Source organism: Halichoeres trimaculatus, unplaced genomic scaffold, assembly GCF_033239565.1.
Source record: "Halichoeres trimaculatus isolate MK-OKI-2021-1 unplaced genomic scaffold, fHalTri1.1 fHalTri1_scaffold_14, whole genome shotgun sequence".
In the NCBI taxonomy this organism is placed as follows: Eukaryota; Metazoa; Chordata; class Actinopteri; order Labriformes; family Labridae; genus Halichoeres; species Halichoeres trimaculatus.
In genome coordinates this window covers 2,897,620-2,918,857 of record NW_027437192.1, presented here as the reverse complement: position 1 = coordinate 2,918,857, position 21,238 = coordinate 2,897,620, and the positions used below count along the sequence as shown (strand labels likewise).

The 21,238-nt window shown below is 39.9% G+C and overlaps 1 protein-coding gene across 2 annotated transcripts in view; it reads left to right on the top strand.

Moving 5' to 3' along the window:
* Nucleotides 1–21,238, top strand: part of grin2da (glutamate receptor, ionotropic, N-methyl D-aspartate 2D, a) — a 317,004-nt gene that overhangs the window by 245,997 nt on the left and 49,769 nt on the right. For both annotated transcript variants that reach the window (XM_074686909.1, XM_074686908.1), the window contains 2 exons: nt 18,863–18,988; nt 19,493–19,605. In XM_074686909.1, coding sequence (XP_074543010.1) covers nt 18,863–18,988; nt 19,493–19,605 — 239 coding nt within the window. The remainder of the gene's footprint in view (nt 1–18,862; nt 18,989–19,492; nt 19,606–21,238) is intronic.

Genomic DNA, 21,238 nt, shown 5'->3' with positions numbered 1-21,238 from the left:
TAATAAAAAATGTCTGGCATTTACAAACCATTTGTCCAATTCAAAAGCTTTGAAAAGTGGTGTTATCATCAGATTCTAAAGTTTCTGACAGTTTCTGAATGTATCACATCTGATGTCAGCAACATGCCAAAAACCGGCAGGAAAGTATGTTGATTTTTGTGTGAGACTGCCCTCCACATTTCGTTTATTCGCATGTCCTCTTTGAAAATCTGCAGAAAATCAACGGTTTTCTCTAGCTCAATTCTGTGAAAAACAAATAATTCTACACTCTTTACTGTTTCAAACAAGCCCTAAATGATTGATATATGTCCTGTATCTAAATCTAAAGAATTCTTTGAAAATTGCCCTCCATCTTCCTGGTGTCATGTTTCAGCTTGGTGCTGCTCTGCACCAATGAGCAACAGTTTGTGTGTTCAGAGCATGTTAAACTGAAAATACTTCACTTTTCTTTGATCCAAGACTTGGACAAAGTGTTTTGTACATAATTATTCACAGTTTTCATTGTTTTAGAGTGAATATTCAGAAAATTTCAATTTCCGCCTGTCTTCTTTTGAACAGTTTCTTGCATTCTGGTTCTGTTATGTTGCTGAGACATTGTTGACATTGCTGATCCAAAAAAGTTATCTTCGGTGCAGGAATGTGTAGAGTCTGTAGAGATAGAACCACACCACTTTTTTATTCTGTGTTCCTTTTACCTCAGGGTACCTAAAAGTGTGTTGTATTTACTCCCTCCATATTTTTAGATTTTTTTTAAATCAGAAAAATTCTATTTTTGTTTCTTTTTTTTCTAATGAATTACAGCTTTTAATTTTTGTTACACTACACAAAGGCATACTTTAGTTACATCAGCCTATAGCCATGGTTGTCTTGAATCTATAGAGGTGCTGCACTTCACTTTCCGGAGAAAAATGAGACCACAGTGAGTAAAAATATGACAGAAGCAAAAAACTCTTAAGATACACTTGGGATCCAGAGTTAATGAGAGAAATTAAACTCTTGGGAGTTACCAAAGCGACTGAAACAAACTGAACTTAAAATAACAACAACCACAAAAAAAGAAAAAGAAAAAAACATTAACAGCAAACTGTTTGATAATAGAAGTTTTGGCGCTGTGGGCAGGTGCCACGTCCTGCTGAAATGAGAAATCAGCTTTTTCGATTTGGAAGCTCCAGCAAATTCAGCGAGTATAAGCCAAGGCGTATCCATCTGCAATGCTGAAAGTCACTGACGTTGGTGTTTTAGCTCAAACATAAGAGAAATATCACATGTCTCTTCACATATTCTCATTTTCTCTCACAGCGTTTGTCGTCAAACAAAATCAACTCGCAGGGATAAATGAAAAAATCTCTCAGATTCTTCCAACTGAAAATAAAAACCTATTAGTGCGCACAGCGAGCTGAAAGCATGAGCTGCTGTGGGTTCACCTTGAACCTCCAGCGCTGCGGTGGCTTTCTGCCACTGAGGGATCATGCTGAAGAATACAGATGGTCCAAAGCATCAATCTGCTGTTATTTTACTGTCCAGGTGGAAAATCTTTGTAAATCCATCAAGAGACAACAAACAGAAACAGAAGCTCTCATCTGATTTTGTGTCAGCTGAATTTTTCTCTCTGTTAGCACTTATCAGTGAAGCCGGAGCTCATCAATAGCTGTTAATCTGCAGCATTACAGTTTCCCCTTTGATCTGGAGATGTAGGTCTATGAGGGGGTGGAGGAGGGGACAACAAAGACCCTGATGAATTACAGAATCCTGCACAATGTGTTGTAAATGATCCTTGATTAAGTAAGAGGCCTGTGCTTGTGACATCCTTTGTCTCACATGAAAAGGTTCATCTGCGCTGCCAGCGTCGGGGTTTAGATACAATCTGAGCCAAAGCAGTGATAATATTCTTCTTTATTTCACATTTAAAACATGTTCCAGCTACAAACAAAGAGAGACTGAAACAAAGGAGGGTGTGGGATAGAAAACCGAAGAACACAGAGACAGAAGCAGGGGGTCGAGTGGCTTTGATAGAGAGCACCATGAAGCTGCTTCAGATGTTTTAATCTGAGCATCAGCTGTTCGACACGCTGCTCTGTTTGTGTGTATTTCTGTTTCTGTGTGTATTTAACACCAATGAGAAGATAACCTGCAACAGAATGACTCGTTAGCACTCAGAGACGTCTCAGGGGACGACAGTTTTAACTCCCAGCTGTGCTGCAGACCTGCTGCTAGAAATAAGTTCATCTGCAGGAACAGAGCACACTGAAGTCTTGATAAACTTTGGAGTGCTTGTGATCTTTGCATGTGATTCTGAAAAAGAATTCAGCAAATCTTTAAGGGCCTGTGTCCACTAAAGGTGTTTTTTGCTCCTGCTGGCTCTGCTCATAATGTTCGTTGTAGTTGTAGTCTCCCTAAATATGATCTGTTTTCTTTGATTTTAAAAGTCACTGAGTATTTTCAGGAGGTTTTCTGCATGACTCTGTCCTGCTCAATCCGTCTTTGTTGTAAATTGTGTCACTGTTCTGGCATCTTGCAGAATTAAAAGATTTATATATCTGCTGGAGCATGCTGGAGCAGAGAAGATGAACCACAACAAAACACAATGACACAAATGTCATCTGATTCAGTGATATGATAGAGTGTCCTCAATTTTCTTTTTTTTTTTAATTTCTTTTTCTTCCTGACATTTTTGGTACTTTTTTAATTTAAAAAGAAAAGCATTTTTTATTTCAAATAATTATAACATTTGCTTTTTTAAACATTTCTAAATATGATGACATTTTTGGCAAATGTACTAATTTTCTGAATTAAATTAAATGATTTATTTTTAATTTTATATGTTATAAATTTATTTAATTTTTATGTTTTGGGTTTTGGAAGTTTTTGCAAATTATTGAATTTAAAAAAAAAAAAAAACTTTTTTTCATTTAATAATATTTAATAAATATTAAATTTTTTCAAAATTTTTATTTTTTAGTTTTGCAAACTTGAAAAAATATTGATTTCTAAAAACTTAAAAAGTAATAATAATGAAAAAAAGTTAAGATCATTTTTTATAGATTCTAAGTAAGTATTTGTTTTATTTTGGATAAATAAAAATGAATTAATTATCTGTCTTTCTTGTGAATTGGTGTGTCACTGTTCTGGCATCTGGAAAATTAAAAAACGTGTATATCTGCTGTGGCACGCCGGAGCAGCGACACAGATGAACCATAATGAAGCACAATTACATTAAAGTCATCTGACACAGTGTTATCACGGAGTGTCATAAAATATTCAAAATTTCTTTTTTTCCCAACACTTTTGGTAAATTTTTTTGATTTAAAAATTCCCTTTTTTAATTTCAAATAATTATAATTTTTCCTGTCTTTAAAATTTTAAATCTTTTTTTTTTTTTTTTTTTTTTTTTACAATTTTGGCAAATGAACTAAATTTATAACTTAAATTAAATAAATTATTTTTCATTAAAGAAATTATAGGATTTTTTTCAATGTTCCAGTTTTTGATTTTGGAAGTGTTTGCAAACTTTTGAAATTTAAAAAAATAATTTTTGATAGATTTTTTTCTTTTTGCTAATTTATTAAATGTTTCATTTTTTTTACAAACTTTCAAAAAATACTTACTACTTACTATGTATAGAATTTTTTACACTTATCCTCTTTATTGTGAAGATAAAGTAGATTTTGTGGCTCCTCTCTCTTCTTATTTTTGATTGGCCGTTGCTGGAAATGACATTGATGAGCATGGTGTTGTTCGAAAAGATGACCTACTTTCATCTCAGAGTGTTTAAGGCACATTTGTCCAAAGTGTATCTTTTTATATCTTGAAGCTCTTTATTTCTTCATGTCCAGGCCTGTTTTAACGCCACACCACCCCCCTCAAACCTGAAAGTTGGAGCTGATTAAAGAGCTCTCTAATCTTTTATAAAATGTCTTTTTATCTAAAACCAGCCGCCTCGCAGCAGACTTGTTTTCTCCCCTGTAGACCTGATCTTTTCCTCGTACTCCTTAAGGGATCCGTTTCATACTCACACGACTGCAGCAGTACATCTATCCATCTGTCAGAGGAGATTTAGGAGACAAACTGAAACACGTCATGCTTGGAAGGAGGTGCAGAGCTCCCGAGGCCGTTTTATCTTAAGACTGCTGGGCCAGAGCGACCACAGCTTTCCACGCCGGCTCTGTGTGCCGGTGAGTGAAAGGGTTGTTAGGAGGAGAAGAAAAAAGGAAGAGGTAAGCAAGGCAAGAGGAACAGAGACATGGCCAAGGTCAAAGGTGAACAAAACAATCAAGTGAGAAGGAAGAAGTGAAGCTGGCGAGGAGGAGGAGGAGGAGGAGGAAGGACAATGGTCTCTGATAGATGTGCCTCAGAGCAAACTCACAGCAGTTTAACCAGAGCTGGTTAGAAAAGAAGAGGACAGAGAAACAGAGAAGGAGTTAAAACCATTCACTTTATGACGGTGACTGCACCATTGTTTCATTCTGGTGCTGAATTTCTCAACAGAACCATCAATTATGTCATTATTCCTCTATTCAAAACATCGAACAGCTAATTAAAAAGAAACACACTGACATAAATCATCACAATAACTCACAGAAACCAGCGTTCAGCAGCTTCAGGAAACAGTTACATCATCCAAATTTAAAAGTTGGGCAAATAAAGTTGCCCGCCAAGTAGTTGGCAAAAAATTAGATAAAACAAAAATATGAAAAAGAGCCATATAACTTTGCTGCTGCCAGTAGAAGCGTGTCATTTGAATGTGTGTGAATTTGTTATGAAGTCTCTCACAGTGTGTTTAAAATATTTTATTTCTAAATATTATCATCTGGGTTGAGTTGAACAGAGCAGGGGTCTGTTTCACAAAGCACTTTCAATAGTCTCTTAACTTTGAGTTGATCTACTCCGAGCCATTTTTCCTCAGCTCACCTGGATTAAAGTCATTCAGGTGCCACAAAATCTACTTCATCTTCAAAGTAAAAATAAACAAAGGGTATACATTCTAAACAAAGTTGAAATCTACTGAATAATACTCAAAACAAGATTTTTTAATTTATAAAATCTTGAGAATGATGCAGTAGTTCTTTTTTGAAAAAAAAAAAAAAAATTCAAATATTCAAAGAAATACAAATTTGCAACACTTAAAAGAAAATTTTAAAAATGAAAAAAAAAATTAACAAAAAAATAATTTTGCAAAAAATTTTGAAAGTTGCAGTAATTCTAAAAATTTTATAATTTAAAAAATTTGCAAAATCGTCCACAAAACTTTTAAAATTTTAAAATTTTCCAAAAAAAAAATGCACAAAATCTACTTCATCTTCAAATTAAAAATAAACAAAGCGTATACGTTCTAAACAAAGTTGAAATCTACTGAATAATACTCGAAACAAGATTTTTTAATTTACAAAATCTTAAGAATGATGCTGTAGTTCTTTTTTTAAAAAATAAAAAATAAATTTGCAAATATTTAAAGAAATAATAATTTGCAACAATTAAAAGAAAATTTAAAAAATGAAAAAAAAAAGAAAAAAAAAGAATTTTGCAAAAAATTTTAAAATTTGCAGTAATTCTAAAAGTTTTGTAATTTAAAAAAAATTGGCAAAAACGTCCACAAAACTTTTAGAATTTTAAAATCTTCCAAAAAATTGCAATAAAGAAAATGTTTAAATGATCAGAGTTAAAAAAAAAAAAAATCAAGTGATAAAAAAATAGCAAAAAGTTACAAAAATATGCACTGTCTCAAAAGAACTTGAAATTTTTAAAAATGCAAAAATTAATAACACAAGAAATTCAATCATTTAGAAAATTGTCTTCACATTTGAAATAATTCTTAAATTTGATGACATATTTTGATAACATTGCTTAAATCAGAACTTTAATGTCTTGCCAAATATCAAGCATGTTTATTTATCCAGCACGTTGTCAGTTAAATGAATCCATCCACACAGAATTAAAATTTGTATTTTCTTCCAGATCAGTCTTTTTGTAGATGTAGTTATCTTCCCAGGGCTGAAAAACTTGAGGTTATCCACAGGTGCATGGAAAGTTGGTGGGCTGTTGATGTTGTAGGAGGTGAAGTAGAGCGGTGGCAGGCTTTATTGACGATACCCTCAATACCTCTGTGAGAACATTGAAAAAATCTAAACTTTTTTATCTTTATTTTTTCAATCTATCTTTATAAGAAGCCGCTGCAAAGGAGTCTAAAGTCTGGCTCACACTACAGGATTCTCGGCTTGATTTAACCCAGATTCGGTCCTCCCAACAATCGGGGAAGAAATCTGGTCGGGGACTAAAATTGGCCCGACGTTCGGCCAAGATTATCTTCTAGTGTGAGGGGTTGACAGATGAATCTTTAGCTCCACGATCGTCTCACAGACTCGTTGGAGCCGCCCCGATAATTTTCAAATATGTGACAACAGACTATTAGAAGGAGCCCCAGAGACCGGACAACAGACAACAAATGCAGACTCAAAGTGCAACTGAAAGCTCCGGGTCAGCTGACTGCGCGCTCCACTGGCCCACTCCAGCCAGTTTAATGATGCCTTTAAAAATAACACATAACCACGCCATTTTCATACAGTAGCAAACTGTTGTTTTATCAGTGATGGGTGTGAGATCATGCCATTATTGGCTGATACAGCAACAGTTTCACCTCAGTCCCCCAGCGTGTGCGTAATGGATGAGAGGCACCGCTGCAGACAGCTCCGCTTCTCTCTCCTCCTGCACCAGAGCTAAAAACCTCAGATCAAACAACTGAGCACATGTGGTCCATCACTCTCTCTGGTCAAATAATCTTGGTGAAATCCTGTAGTGTGTGCTGGTCAGTATTTTCAAATCTTGTTGTTAGAGCGTGCTTAAGATTTAAGTGAAGATGATCTGTGAAGATTCTCCTTATGGGTGAGATACAACCTGATCTCAGAATCTTTGAAGATTTTTATGCATGACCAGATATTTGCAATGTCAGATTTTTTTAATCATTGGTTACTTTTATTTTTTTTCTATTTGACCTTTATTTAAATAAATAGAATAATGAGAAACATTGGTTTCACCAGTTTCCATTTATCAGTTACACTGACTCGCCACGTCTTTCACCCTTATAAGATGAAAAACAATAAGTACCAAAAATAAATAAACCAACAGCAGCACTTTATCTTCAAAGTTTCTTGGGATAAGATTTTTTTTTTGTGATTTCTATAAAGCTTGATGGATTGATTGAAAGTCTGTTTGTCTTTTCAGATGTTGATCTTTTGTGAAAATAGTCTGGGGAAAGCTTTTGTAGCTTCTGTTGCTTTTCAGCGTATGTTTGGTTTGTGATACCTTAAAGCGTGACTTTGGAAAAAAAAAAAAAATCCAGTTTGATGGAAAAACCCGGTAAGATCATCATTCATTTCTTTGAATCTGATGATGCCTAAACTTGAAGTCCTTTTTTATGATCCTAATGTGAAAACCTTAATGCCGGCTCTGCAGCTCTCAGACTTTTAACCTGGTTTGCAGCTTTTAGAACAGATGAGGAAGCACTTTAGCACTTTAGGCAACACAAAGTTAATCAGAGCCATAAATCTGTTTGTTTTGAGCGGGCTAATTGTTCTCTGTCTCCATTTTTATTGCTCATTAATGTAATAACCCTGTTGGACTAAAGCTACGACTCCCTCTCTGTCATCCACTCAGGTTTTCAGTCACATCCTCTTCAGTCAAACTGTCGAAGCGCTCAGTTTTTGGGACCGTGGCTCTTTTTTCTCAGGCGGTTTAAATATTTAAGACTTGTCCTTTTGGGGACTCTCAGTTGACACACTGTGACATTGTATTTTCCCCACTGGAGGCTTGTATGATGTGTCAGTTTGGGCCTCGTCTGCATTCAGCACACCTTGTTCACAAAGGTTAGAGATGGATTAGTGCCGCATGGCGAGCCGGGTTCAGCGGGAATTGAGGGTGACTCATCGTCGCAGACCCAAGAATGACTTTGGTAAAACTGTAGAAGAAGAAAGGAGTTTTAAGAAAGCGTCTGTTAGTGTTGGAATGTTAAAAGTCTTAATTCTGTGACTGTATGTTTCCATATTTAAAAGGAGGCTCAGTGAGTCCTCCAACACCTTGATACGCTCCCTGAATGACAAATAAAAGCAGACCCAGAGAGCCAGACAGACCACGGAGCTGCAGGGAGCGGAGCGGGACATCACGTCTCAGCCTGGATGATAACAAACACTTAAACTGTCAGGGGACCCGGCAAAGAGGGACGTGAAAATTGAACAAGAGCAGAGAAGTAAAGGCAGAGTGTGTGTGTCTCCGTATGTGTGTGTGTGTTGAGAAGGATGGTCAGCTGCATCGCTCTGGCCATCACTCATATTGGCAATCCAGAGATAAAAGCCTTTTACAAACAAGAGAGCAGCAAAACTCTCAGACTGAATCTCCAACGTGGAGAGCGTCTGAAGAGTGTGTGAAGGCAGTGAAGTCATCTCTGCGTGGTTTCTGAGTGTGCGTTCAGACCTTCAGCACGGATTCACCTGAAGGGAATTATATTTGCACCTCGGTAAATTCTGGATGTTTCCTTTACAGGCTCGTCCCTGAAAGATTGAAGATCTTCAAGTGTGGCGAGACTGAAGTGATTTTTACAGGACAGTGCAGACTGAACAGTAAAACGTTAAAGGTGCCTTTCGTAAAATGTTACAGTGCAGGGCTGCAGCTGTCGAATATTTCAGTATTTGAGTATTCTACCAAAAACTCCATGGATTAATCAAGTAATCAGATAAAACACATGTTGTTTAGTTAAAGAGCAATTATTTGTTGTCCACGAGGCAGCAGTGCCATCAGCGAAGACCAATGTCCCCTGTCCCCAGCCACTTTCACCAGCTCCTATGACATGGTACCAAGGCATTCCCAGGTCAATCGAGAGACATAATCTCTCCATCTTGTCCTGGGTCTACCCGAGGTCTCCCCACAGCTGGACATGCCCGAAACACCTCCCCAGGAGCAGAAGCTCTACTCCGAACCTCTCCCGGATGTTCGAGATCCAAACCCTATCCCAAAGGCTGGGCCCAGACACCCTGTGGAGGGAAATCATTTCAGCCGCTTGTATCCGTGATCTTGTTCTTTCGGTCACTACCCACAGCTCGTGGCCATTGATGAGGGTCGGAATGTACAGACTTGATCAAAATCTTAAAACCAGTTGAAAAATTGCTAGAATATGCATTTTGCACATTTGGACCATAATGAGGTTTTAAGTAGAGCTACAATATGCAAAAGCAAGAAGGGGGAGTGTGACAAAAAACATTTGGACCACAGGCTGTTAAAGCCAAAATCTGCTCCAAATGTTTATTTCCTGTCAGGCATTCACACGGTCAGTCCCTCCTGATGCTAAAGCTAAGAAGCTGTCTCTTCCTCAACATGGTCAGATCGTCGAGCTGCATCAGTAAGGCCTCTCTCAGCGTGCCATTGCTGCTGAGGTTGGACGCAGTCAGTCATTCTACATTTTCTGAAAGATCCTGAGCATTATGGAACAAAAAAGTCAAGTAGATCTAAAAAATACACCTGTGCTGAGCCGGAGGATCTTATTGGCTGTCCGTCAAGACCCAGGGCGGTTCTCCACCCAAATTAAGGCGCTTACTGGAGCCGACTGCAGCGCAATAACCATCAGACGACATCTGCAGGAAAAGGGTTGGAAAAAAGTTTGATTCTCTGAGGAGACATCGATAGACACAGAGTCACATGCAGACAAATCAAAGAACAGGAGTCATCTTATTGTCAGCCACCCTACTGACTGTCTCAGACTGGCTGTTTGTAGCTATGAGCCAGACTACAACACATCTTACAGTTTCATCTTTTCATAATGTAAAAAGTAAAAGTTACAACATCCAAAAAGTTTCAGCAGGTAAACAAAACAGCTTATAAGTCTTAAATATCCATCCATCCTTCTTCTTCCGCTTATCCGGGGTCAGGTCGCGGGGGCAGCAGCCTAAGCAGGGAAGCCCAGACTTCCCTCTCCCTAGCCACTTAGTGCAGCTTTTCCAGGGGGATCCCGAGACGTTCCCAGGCCAGCCAAGAGATGTAGTCTCTCCAGCGTGTCCTGGGTCTGCCCCGGGGTCTCCTCCCGGTGGGACGTGCCCTGAACACCTCACCAGGGAGGCGTCCGGGAGGCATCCGTACCAGATGCCCAAGCCACCTCATCTGGCTCCTCTCAATGCGGAGGAGTAGCAGCTCTACTCCGAGCTCCTCCTGGATAGCCGAGCTTCTAAGGGAGAGCCCGGCCACCCTACGGAGGAAGCTTATTTCGGCCGCTTGTACCCGCGATCTTGTTCTTTCGGTCACTACCCAAAGCTCATGACCATAGGTGAGGGTGGGAACGTAGATCGACCGGTAAACAGAGAGCTTTGCCTTCAGGCTCAGCTCCCTCTTCACCATGACAGACCTGTGCAGAGTCCGCATTACTGTGGACACCGCACCGATCCACCTGCCGATCTCTCGCTCCATCCTTCCCTCACTCATGAACAAGACCCCGAGATACTTAAGTTCCTCCACTTGGGACAGGATCTCATCCCCGACCCAGAGAGGGCAGTCCACCCTTTCCCGGCTAAGGACCATGGACTTGGATTTTGAGGTGCTGATTCTCATCCAAGCCGCTTCACACTCGGCTGTGAACCGATCCAGAGTGAGTTGAAGCCACCGATCTTGATGAAGCCAACAGGACCACATCATCTGCATAAAGCAGTGATCCAATCCTGAGGTCACCAAACTGGACTCCCTCGACACCCTGGCTGTGCCTAGAAAGACTTAAATATGAGGGGCTTACGTATAGTTCATACATCTTCACCTTCAAAAGGTAGATCTTGCATTCGCACCGCTTGGATTTAGAGATCTTGGACTCAAAAAGGTTGGTCAAGTCATGAGCCTAGATGAGGAACAGTCACACAATTTCATGAGGAAAAAAAAAAGGATAACAGGAACTTTGGTCAACATGAAAACAGAAACGGGTCAAATTGACTTTTAACACAATACGATGGTTAATGTTTAAATGTCGCTCCTCCAGGGAACTCTGCTACAACTTCAGTGACTTTTAGGCTCATTTTAAGCGGTTTTGGTCCGACACAGCCCTTTAACAACCCTGCTATTGTTTAAAGTGACTGTCAAGAGGAGCGGACACAGCAACCGTATGCCATTGTTCCTACGTGTGCATTAAGTGTACCGTACTAAATACCTTCACAACAGATTTTAAAGAAACTTACAACCTTTGATTCTTAAAAAATGTAAGAATTATATACATTCAGATATAAAAGACAAATAAATGAATACAGTGTACAGCTAGAAATGAGCTTTTCAGGGTGTGGACGTGTTTATTTCTGCTTTGTGCAGCCTCAAGTGGACACTTATGGTACTGCAGGTTATGACACATCTGCAATGGATTCATTCTCACTTTTAAGAGTTATTCATCCTGCTGGTGTGCACTGTAGTAGATTATATATGCACATGCTATTAGCATAATAAGCCCCCCTGAGTGTGTACGATGTGAGCATTATGCATGAAACAGGTCTGCTCGTCGTGGTCCACGGGGAAACTGCTTTATTAATGCAATGTGAAGCTCTTAATTTGAAAGTATCTCTGTGTAATTACAGCCCGTAATCACATCAATGTGTTCATGTAAATGTAGCTCAGGACATGAGGCGTGTCCTTGTCCTGCGCTGCTGCGGCTTCACTTCAGAGAGCAGTGTCATCGTCCTCTTCAAAGGGACGTGTGAGCGCGAGCCTGGCGCTCACGGCACCGAGGTCACCGGTGTGAGTCCCCGCTCCTGCTGGGAGCATGTTGGCAAGCAAAATGAATGAGTAAAGCTGTCATTTTATCTGGAAAGTGCTGCTGTAATGCCCTTAAGGAAGGGCATATCAACCTCATTAACCCTAACCTTAACCACCATCTGCCCCCGTGGATCCTCTGCGTTAGCGCCCAGATACAGATACAACACGTCGTCTCTGGTTGGGGTGAAAATAGATCTGCTGTCATCCAGGATGGATATATAGCTGCTGGAAATCAAACACGAACGCTGCACGCCTGCATAATAAAACAAAAGAGCTCCTCAGATCTGGAATCAAAGCAGCCAGCACTTTGAAAACAACACAGCGCTGATTTAAAGCGCTCCACGTCCAGGGTAAAAATAATAACCATAAATCAAACCGGGCCTCCGTGTCGGCAGTGCACCACGTGGTTATTTACACACACACCTTTACTGCCAAAGCAATTCTGACTGAACCGTGATCAAAATGAGACGACAAACAGGCGAGGATGTTAATCCAGAGCCGGGTCGAGCGCGCCACACGTTTTTAGTCGACTCTTTGTTCTTTGACAAATTGGTGGCTAGACGAGAATCATTTGAATTTAAATGTACCTGTTTTCAAGGCTCCAGGTGCGTTATGCTGATGTTTCTCTGCTCTCTTTATTTTCCCATCTGATTCTTTATTTGTAATCAGAAAAGAATGGACCTTATATTCATTCCTGTGTCTCAGACATACATTAAATGATCACGACTTCTTCATATTGGAGGTTAATAATGGGATGAAGCACATGGAGAACATATCATCTGACTGTTTTACAAAGGTGAAGATCCAAAAATCTTAGAAATATTTTCAAAACTTAGCACAAACTGTTAACTTTTCTCTCTCACAAGTGTTTTTTCAAATGTTTTAATTGTCCATTAGTGTCATCTAAATATGCATGCTCAATGACACCATCAACCAGTGTGTTAATCCATCACATCCTTTTTTATAATCTATTCTTATTTTCTTTTGATAACTTAAAAACAGGGCACCAAATGTTAGTGTGTGTCCAGTTACTAATAATTTTTTAGTATTATAAGCACGCTGAAATCAAAAGGGATTAAAGCTGCAAGCAGCACTGGATGGGTCCTCAGGCTCCTGCCGGTCCCCTCTGCTGATTTCACCTTCACTGTCAGGGTTTCATCCCTTTCTGTCCCTTTTAGTGCTTTAACAGTTGATACCACGTATTATTTCCTCTGCTGAGTCACATGACCAGCTGCACGGAACTCCTAATCAGTGTGACATCATCAACTGCAGTAGAGTGAAGGGTGAAATTTATTCACAAAAATGTTGGAAACTACTCTTTATAGATGACACAGTTTTACCCAAATCTGTGTAATAGTGTGATATTTTTTGCAGGAAATCTTGTCAGGAATCCATTCATGTAATTTTTAAACCTGTACAACTTTTACTTTCTTGCCTAGAGGCTCAAATGCAGCAGCCTGTGCAGAGCTGAAAACTGAAATTTTATTTTGACAGGCATATTGCCAGCTTCCTGTTGGAGATATGTCAGGAGTGTTGGTATACAATTTTTGCGTCTCAATTGGACAAACATTTTGACTTTGGTTTCATCTCTATACAACATTCCTACGGCCTGTTGGAGGCATTTTTCTGTTTTTTTGAGTGCCTAGGTGGGGACAGAGAGCATATTATGGGATGTTGAGGGTCATGGTTGGTATCATGTTGAGATTTTTGGGGCCCGTAATGTGTCTGCCAATTTTGTTTAGTTTTTGAGCATTTTTAGGGGGTCTTATAAGTGATTTAGGAGGAGGATGGAATAATAATTGGACAGGTCATCACACTCCTTTCCTGCACGGAACTCATTATCAGCGTGTGACATCATCACAGAACTCCTAATCAGTGTGTGACATCATCACAGAACTGCTGCAGTAGAAGAGGGAGGATTCAAATTCACAAAAGTTTAAAAACAACTTGTCTCAGAGGCCATATTGTTGACCCAATTTGTGTAGAAAGATGATATTTTTGTAAAATATTTTATCAGGAATTCATTCATGTAATTTTTTAAGCTGTATGTCTTTTTTTTTTTTTTTTTTTTGTCTAGAAGCCCAAATGGGCCAGTGTGAGCATCTGAAAAGTATTTTCCCATTTGTTTACATGGAGGGAGCTGTGAGCGTTCACTGACTTGAGGGCTCGCTATGTGAAAACCAGGTCTGAAATAACAACTTCCCGCACAACTTTTGTCAAGCAGGGTCTAGTCTGTCATGTAAGAGAATTTCAATCTGATACCACTTATGGTTTAGGAGGAGATAATTTTTGCGGAAAGGGTAAAAATGTGCCGAAATCTTATTTTGAAAGGCAAATTGCCGGCTTCCTGTGTGAGATAGGGCCATGGTGACAACTAACTTTTTGGTGCGTCTCAATGTGACAAAAATTTTGACTTTGATTTCATCTCTCTACCACATTCCTACCACCCTTTGACGCCATTTTGGTGTGTTTTCGTGTGCCTAGGTGGCGCCGGAGAGCATATTATGGGATATTGGGGGTTATGGTTTGTATCAAATCGAAATTTTTGGCGCTCATTTTGGGTGTGTCAATTTTGCCAAGTTTTTGTGCGTGTTCTGGGGGTCCAGTCAGCGATTTAGTGGAGGAGGGAATAACAAGAGAGGGCACCTTCTAGCTTTTGCTAATAGGTGCAAAAATGGGCTACTTTCAGCTACTCACCTGGAATTTTTTGTGCATAAGTATTATACCTAGACCAACAAAAAACTCTCTTATGGCCATGGCCAATTCCAAACAGGAAGTTCAGAAATTGGAGTTAAACATTGGTTTTTGACGACTTCTGGGGTAGATATTTGAGCATACTAGTTCCAGGTTTAGATCGGATCAACTCCACACTTGGCATGTTTGTACTAGACACAGGGATGATTAAAATCTATTAAAGGATTTTTTGTAACTCAACGGACATGGCTACAAACTGTTGTCAAAGTTCACTATTTCTTCCTGCTTATTCTGCATATGTACAGCGCCCCCTTAAACTCCCCCCTTTTGTTTTGCTACATATTATCATTAGTTGTGCTTTGAAATGTTTTTCAGGCCTTCATAAAGCATCACTGATCAGGTCATGTTCTCAAATTAAAGGGTGTGTCTATGGCGCCACCTCAAACTCTGATATCTCACCATGAACCAGGACGTCATTGTAATTCCTTCATATGAATTCCAATCTGCTTCAAATTTCACACACATTACCAAGGTCCACCTCAGAACACATGGGTAACCTCAAAGCTCTGCTACTCCAGTAGCCCCACCCTCTGAAGATGATGATATATGAAACTCACAGCTCTACATACTGCTCATAAAGCAGCACGCCAGAGTACTATATGTTTTGAATGGCCCATGCATGCTTGCTGTAAGGGACAAACCTTATCCCTTACATATGGCTTTTTGTTGAGCCAGATTTTGCTGCACATGTAAAGGTGTTAAAGTCCTGAACATAAGGACACAAAATAAGGAAAGAGAAGTCTGAAGAAAGATGGAGATGAAGTCTCTCAGTTTGAGACAGGGGAGTGAAATCTTCTCACCCTCAGCTGTGTTTTACAGAGCTGAACGAGATCACACAGAACGGTGAAACAATCATTTACACCGCAGAGTTTTCAAGTGTCTGATTTTATTATCAAAGAGTTCATCGAAACTCGCTGAGCTGGAACTTCTAGGAGACAGAAATTACGAGGTTGTGAAGAACTTTCAACATTTGATAAAGATATTGAAGTGAAAAGTAAAAGCCTTTAGGAGTTTTCTACAAAATAATGACATTATCAGCTCCATTTCTTTAAATGTATCCTATTTTAAGTACTTGTTTATCTCCAAGACTTGGAAGATTGAAGCGTTATTTATTCATTTATTTATTTTTGGATCTATTTGATAGAACAGCTGAGGGGAAGGGCGCTATGAGAAACAGAAAGTGGCAGAAAGGGACACAGTTACTGGGGCACAGCTGGAAACAAAGAGGGTAGGGACAACAATCACAAAGGCAGGAAGGAGAGACATTTTAAGATAAAATGGGGCAAGAAAATAACGGACAAGACTGAACCAAAAAGCAATGAGAAATTACAGTTTTCAACACTTCTTCATAGACTTCATGGCACTGGACTCAGGGTTTCTGCTGGAAATCCTTGAATCTGTTACTGAGGTTGACTTGAAACAGATGATGGACAGATCTTGGGTACCAAAAAAAGCATTTTCATCTAAATACCATGGGTTGACTTTTGTGTTTCAAATGAAATCTGATAAACTTGATCAAAAAAGCAGAACAGAGAGAAACTCTGAGTAAAATCTGACTTCTGTTTGTCGGACCTGTCACAGTTTTCCGCCGAGCCTCTAAAGCACATCAACCCAGCCTGGCAGTCAGTTTAACAGACAAACCCTGATCGTCTCCACCTGCATCCTCCCCGTTCGTCTCTGCGGAGGAAGTGTCGGTTAAAAGCCACACACGCAAACAGAGCGTGGAGTCGTCTGATACCTCGGCACACAGACGGCTCGGGTTTAGCGTCTCTTCCTGGATGTAACACGAAGAGACAAAGGTGTTGATGAGCGGAGCCAGCAGCTCGCGTCGTCTCCCCGGTGCTGTTTGATTAGTGTTACAGCTGCTCCCGCTGCTGCCGCTGACAGAGTCGACAGAAACCCCCACTAATTTGGCAAATCTGGAAACTTCAGCAGGTTTCTTCACCACTTAGACCTGTTCTTGTTTTCAGGGGGTGAGATGAGCTGGTTCCTCTTTAATTACTGTGTATTTCTTTTAATGTGCTGCTGTTTCATACAAACCTTTCCTATGCATATTTATCAAGGTATAATTTATAGACCACTTTACATGAATTGTTTGGTAAGTTACGCAGGCAGGTTAACCATCAAAACCAACAAATTTTACCTAAAACACTTTGAGGATTGGTTAAAAACTCCCCGCTGTGGAGACTCCAACAAGTAGATAAAAAGAGGAGGGACATCTCAGTGGATTATTTCCTCCCTTTCTGTCCCTCTTAGTGATATAACAGTTGATACCATGTATTATTTCCTCAGCTGAGTCACATGAACAGCTGCACGGAACTCCTTATCAGTTTGTGACATCATCACGGAACTCCTTATCAGTGTGACATCATCGCGGAACTGCAGCAGCAGAGGGAGGATTCAAATTCACAAATGTTTACAAACAACTCATCATATAGGCCAGAATGTTGACCTAATCGGTGTAAAAATATGATATTTTTGTAGGAAATTTTGTCAGGAATCCAACCATTTCATTTTTAAAGCTGTACAGCTTTTACTTTTTTGCCTAGAGACCCAAATGCAGCAGTCTGCTCGAGGTGGAGGCTCAAAACCTATGTATTTCAATGGTGGGAGCTCAGAGGGCTTCATTCGGGTTCGGAGACTTTGAAGGCTTTCCATTTGAAAACCAAAGTTGGAAATAACAACTTCCAAAAGAACTTTTGTAGAGCAGGGTAAAAAAGTGTCGAAATCTTATTTTGAAAGGCAATTTGTCGGGTTCCTGTGTGAGATAGGGCTGTGGTGACTCCTTTTTTTGTGCGTCTCAATGAGACGAACATTTTGACGTTGGTTTCGTCTCTCTAAGACATTCCTATTGCCTGCTTGAGCAGTTTCAGTGTGTTTTTGAGTGCCTAGGTGGCGCGAGAGAGCATATTATGGGATGATGGTGGTCAAGTTTGGTATTTTATCACATTTTTCCACGATCCTGAGGTGTGTGCCAATTTTGGTGAGTTTTTGAGCATGTTTAGGGGGTCCAATAAGTGTTCATTGATGGTGTGGAATAATAGGAACGAAACGGACGAAATACAATAGCAAGAAGGTGCCCTCTTCCTGCAGCCAAGGACCCTAATAAATGCTTTTTAGTCAATGTAACAGGCTCTAGTAAACAGAAGGAAAACAGTTAAGGCTACAGCCCATCTAAAACTCGACTCCCCAGAGACTGGATAGCTGAACAATGCACTGTACTTTACTTTACCCCATCAAGAGCGGAGCTGTCTACAGTTCTGGAGGTTACTGTCCGAAATCGTGACCTGCCAATCTGCCACTAAGCAACATCTGCAACTGTTTCCATGGATCCTAATCAATCAATTCTGCTCCTGCTCCAACACTCAATCCCATGCACACATCAATAATCTGCATCAATAATGACATAAAGGAGATCATGCACGCTTTCAAATTTCTTGGACCCTGGGCAATTGACTTGGTTTTTTAACCATCTGTTATACCATCCATGATTTTTTTAATAGCTAATTTTTCTTTTTCTTTTTTTTTTTCAAAGTGCATTTTTTGTTAACTTTGATAGTTAAAGACATTTTCTATTTTTGAACGTTTTTGCAAATTTAAAAATCACACATTTTTTGAGTTGTTACAACTTTTTGAATTTTTTGCAAAATTTTGAAATTTCAATAAAATTAAGAACATTTCTTTTTTTTTTACATTTTGCAAGTTTCATTTTTTTTAGAAATATTGAAACATATTTTTTAATATTTAAAAATATCTATAAATATATTTATTAAAATTTATATATTTATTAAAAATAAAAACTCACACAAACAGGCAAACACGAACAATGTTAAAAATTAAAAAAAAATCTTCTCGTTTAGATAAATGTTTACTAGATTTCAAATATGTTTAGAGTTTTATAGACTTTTTTGCCTTTATTGTGAAGATTAAGTCGATTTTGTGGCTCCTGAATGACTTTAACCGAGGTGACCTGAGGCAAAACGGCTCCTTTGAAAGTAAAGGTTGCAGACTCTTGGTCCAAGGCTTTATCTTAGTTTTGTTGTTTTTCATATTTTCTGTGTTGATGTTTTAAATCAAACCAGTTTAAGAAGAATTTGGCACCAAACACCAGGAAACAATTTGGGCTTAACATGACTCCTTAAACTTTCTGTGAAACCGTCGTCACTTTTGATCTTGAGAACTTTGTGCAGCCATCGATCAAGGTTACTTCAGTTCACGGACACGCTCTCTTTGTCCAGTGATGACACGTCTCCACGTGATGCATCCTGAAGTGTTGCTTCACAGTGACGGGCAAACTTCACAAACTTTCCTGACATTTGCTCCTGTGTGTGTGTGTTTGTGTGTGTTGCAGAGCCCTACAGCCCGGCCGTGTGGGTGATGATGTTTGTGATGTGCCTGTCGGTGGTGGCTGTCACCGTCTTCATCTTCGAGTTCTTCAGCCCCGTTGGATACAACCGCAGCCTGCAGAGCGCCAAAAGTAAGAGACGGCGTCAGCTCCGGCACCGGCACGCCAATCAAGCCTCCACCACTGCTCATTTCAGCACATTATTACCCAGCTGTCACTTTGTCACTTATATAAGCGAGAGGGGGCTGATTCGAGGAGGGCGTCTGCTCAAATTATGCAAAGCGTCTGGCTTTTTTGTCTGCACATGAGTCAAAACAATCACTTCACACCCACCAACCAGCCGATTTATTTCCAATAAAGCCGCTGTGCGCTGGTGGTTGATTCTGACATTTGAGCAGCACTCATCACTTCATCAGTTATCTCTGCGCTGGGTTCAGATAATTGTTTGGAAATGTGATTCATTACTTTCTAATAAACTTACAACAGCAGACTAATGCAGAAATGGAGCGACAGGTAGGTGTTTGTTGAGCTCTTGGTGTCAATCTCTGCTTCTCTCTGAGATATTGGTGAAAACATTCAGATTGTCTTCATCAACTCCCTGAAATGTGATGTTAACACGCGTCTCTCGTCTCTCAGAGTCAGGTGGATCGAAGTTCACCATAGGGAAGTCCGTGTGGCTGCTGTGGGCCCTGGTCTTCAATAACTCTGTGCCTGTGGAGAATCCCAGAGGGACCACCAGCAAAATCATGGTAACGACTCCCCCTGACTGATTCACCCCCTGAGCAATGAGGCCACGCACTCGCTCATTGATTTATAGTTTTTTCACTCAGCAGCCGGAGGGGATGGTTAGACGGTTTCAGGCAGAAGACTGATAAACATGGCCATCATGTAGTTTTAGACGTCTGACCCACATATCAACACATTCACCCAAAGTTTGACCCAAAGAGGATCTGTTTAATGTGATTGCCTCGCTGCCTTCTGGCCTGGAGTCTCCACATACTGTGGTAAAGATGTATCTTATAATCAGGCGTGTGTTTGTTTTGGGACAAATTTTCTTTGTTCAAGTAAACTTTTTACCAGATACAACACCATGGGGTAAGGTATTTATCAGTACAGTTACGTAGAGCTAAATTTTGAAGCACGACAACAAGCAAGTGTAAGTTTGCACTGTACGCCATATGTAGTGCTATCGGCAGCCAGGTGCAATGATGTATCTGTAGGCTAACGTGACAGCCAAAGACTATATAAAACATGGACGTTGTCAACCGTCTGTTTCTGAAATGGAAAACGAAGCAGATTGGCTATTGCGTCCATATTAGTAGTGGCAAGGTTTGCGTACAGCCATAGGGCGCCCATCGGTCACGTGACCCTAAGCTGTGCCTCTGATTGGGTGAGCTTGTGATAAAGAAGAAAAAAATTCAGTCCCCAATTCAGTATTTAAGTGTTTTACCTGTCCAAAAAATGTCTTGTTTTAAGTTATTTAAAGACAAAAATATGGTCTGAATCGCTTGTATTGGACTGGTCAGGTGAATGTGGCTCATATCAAGTTAAGTAAAACAACTTTTACTTAAAAATGCTCTGAGGAGGATCTGTTTTAATTGGACTGCCTCACCACCTTCTGGCCCAGAGTCTCCGCGCACTGTCATAAATTACTTTCAGGGAGGCGTATGTTTATTTTGGAATTAAATGGAGATTGGTTTATTTGTTCAAGACAACTTTTTACTGGATACAAAGCGCTGAGGTAAGGTATTTATCAGTACAGTTAGGTATTGCTATGGTTTGAAACGTGACATCAAGTAAACGTTGCAGCAGCCAGCTATATGTAGTGCTATCGGCAGCCCGGTGCTACAACATTTCTGTAGGCTAATGTGACAACAGGTAAACACTGTCAGTTTGTATGCAGTTTTGTGGCCGTCCATAAGTAGTGCTATCGGCAGCTTGGAGCTCTTTGTCTGTAATGTGTAACGTCAGTAAATCCTGGTTCTGTCCTGCCAGTCATCTACCAATCAGAGCTAACGTAACCTCACTCTTCATTTTATTGATAGACTCTCAAGTTTGAACAGATCACTGCAGAATAACTGCTGACTGTGGGTTGGAGGCAACATTAGCACAAACAGATTAGCCCTCTTAGCCTTTAGCTGGTGCTCTATCTCTCTCCTGTTTATCTTTCTTCTGCTCTTCTGTCCTTTTCCATTCTCAACTTTAGCTCAGCTCTTAAAATCTTCATCAAAACATAGAGCAATGAAAAAGGCAGAAAGTTTGGGCCATGGAAAAATTAGAACAAAGAACGGGAGAAAGAAACATCTGGAGTACACACGTCTGATAAAGCTCAAATCAGACCAAGAAAACTTGAAGTCACCGCTCTTAGACCACTGTGGGAGA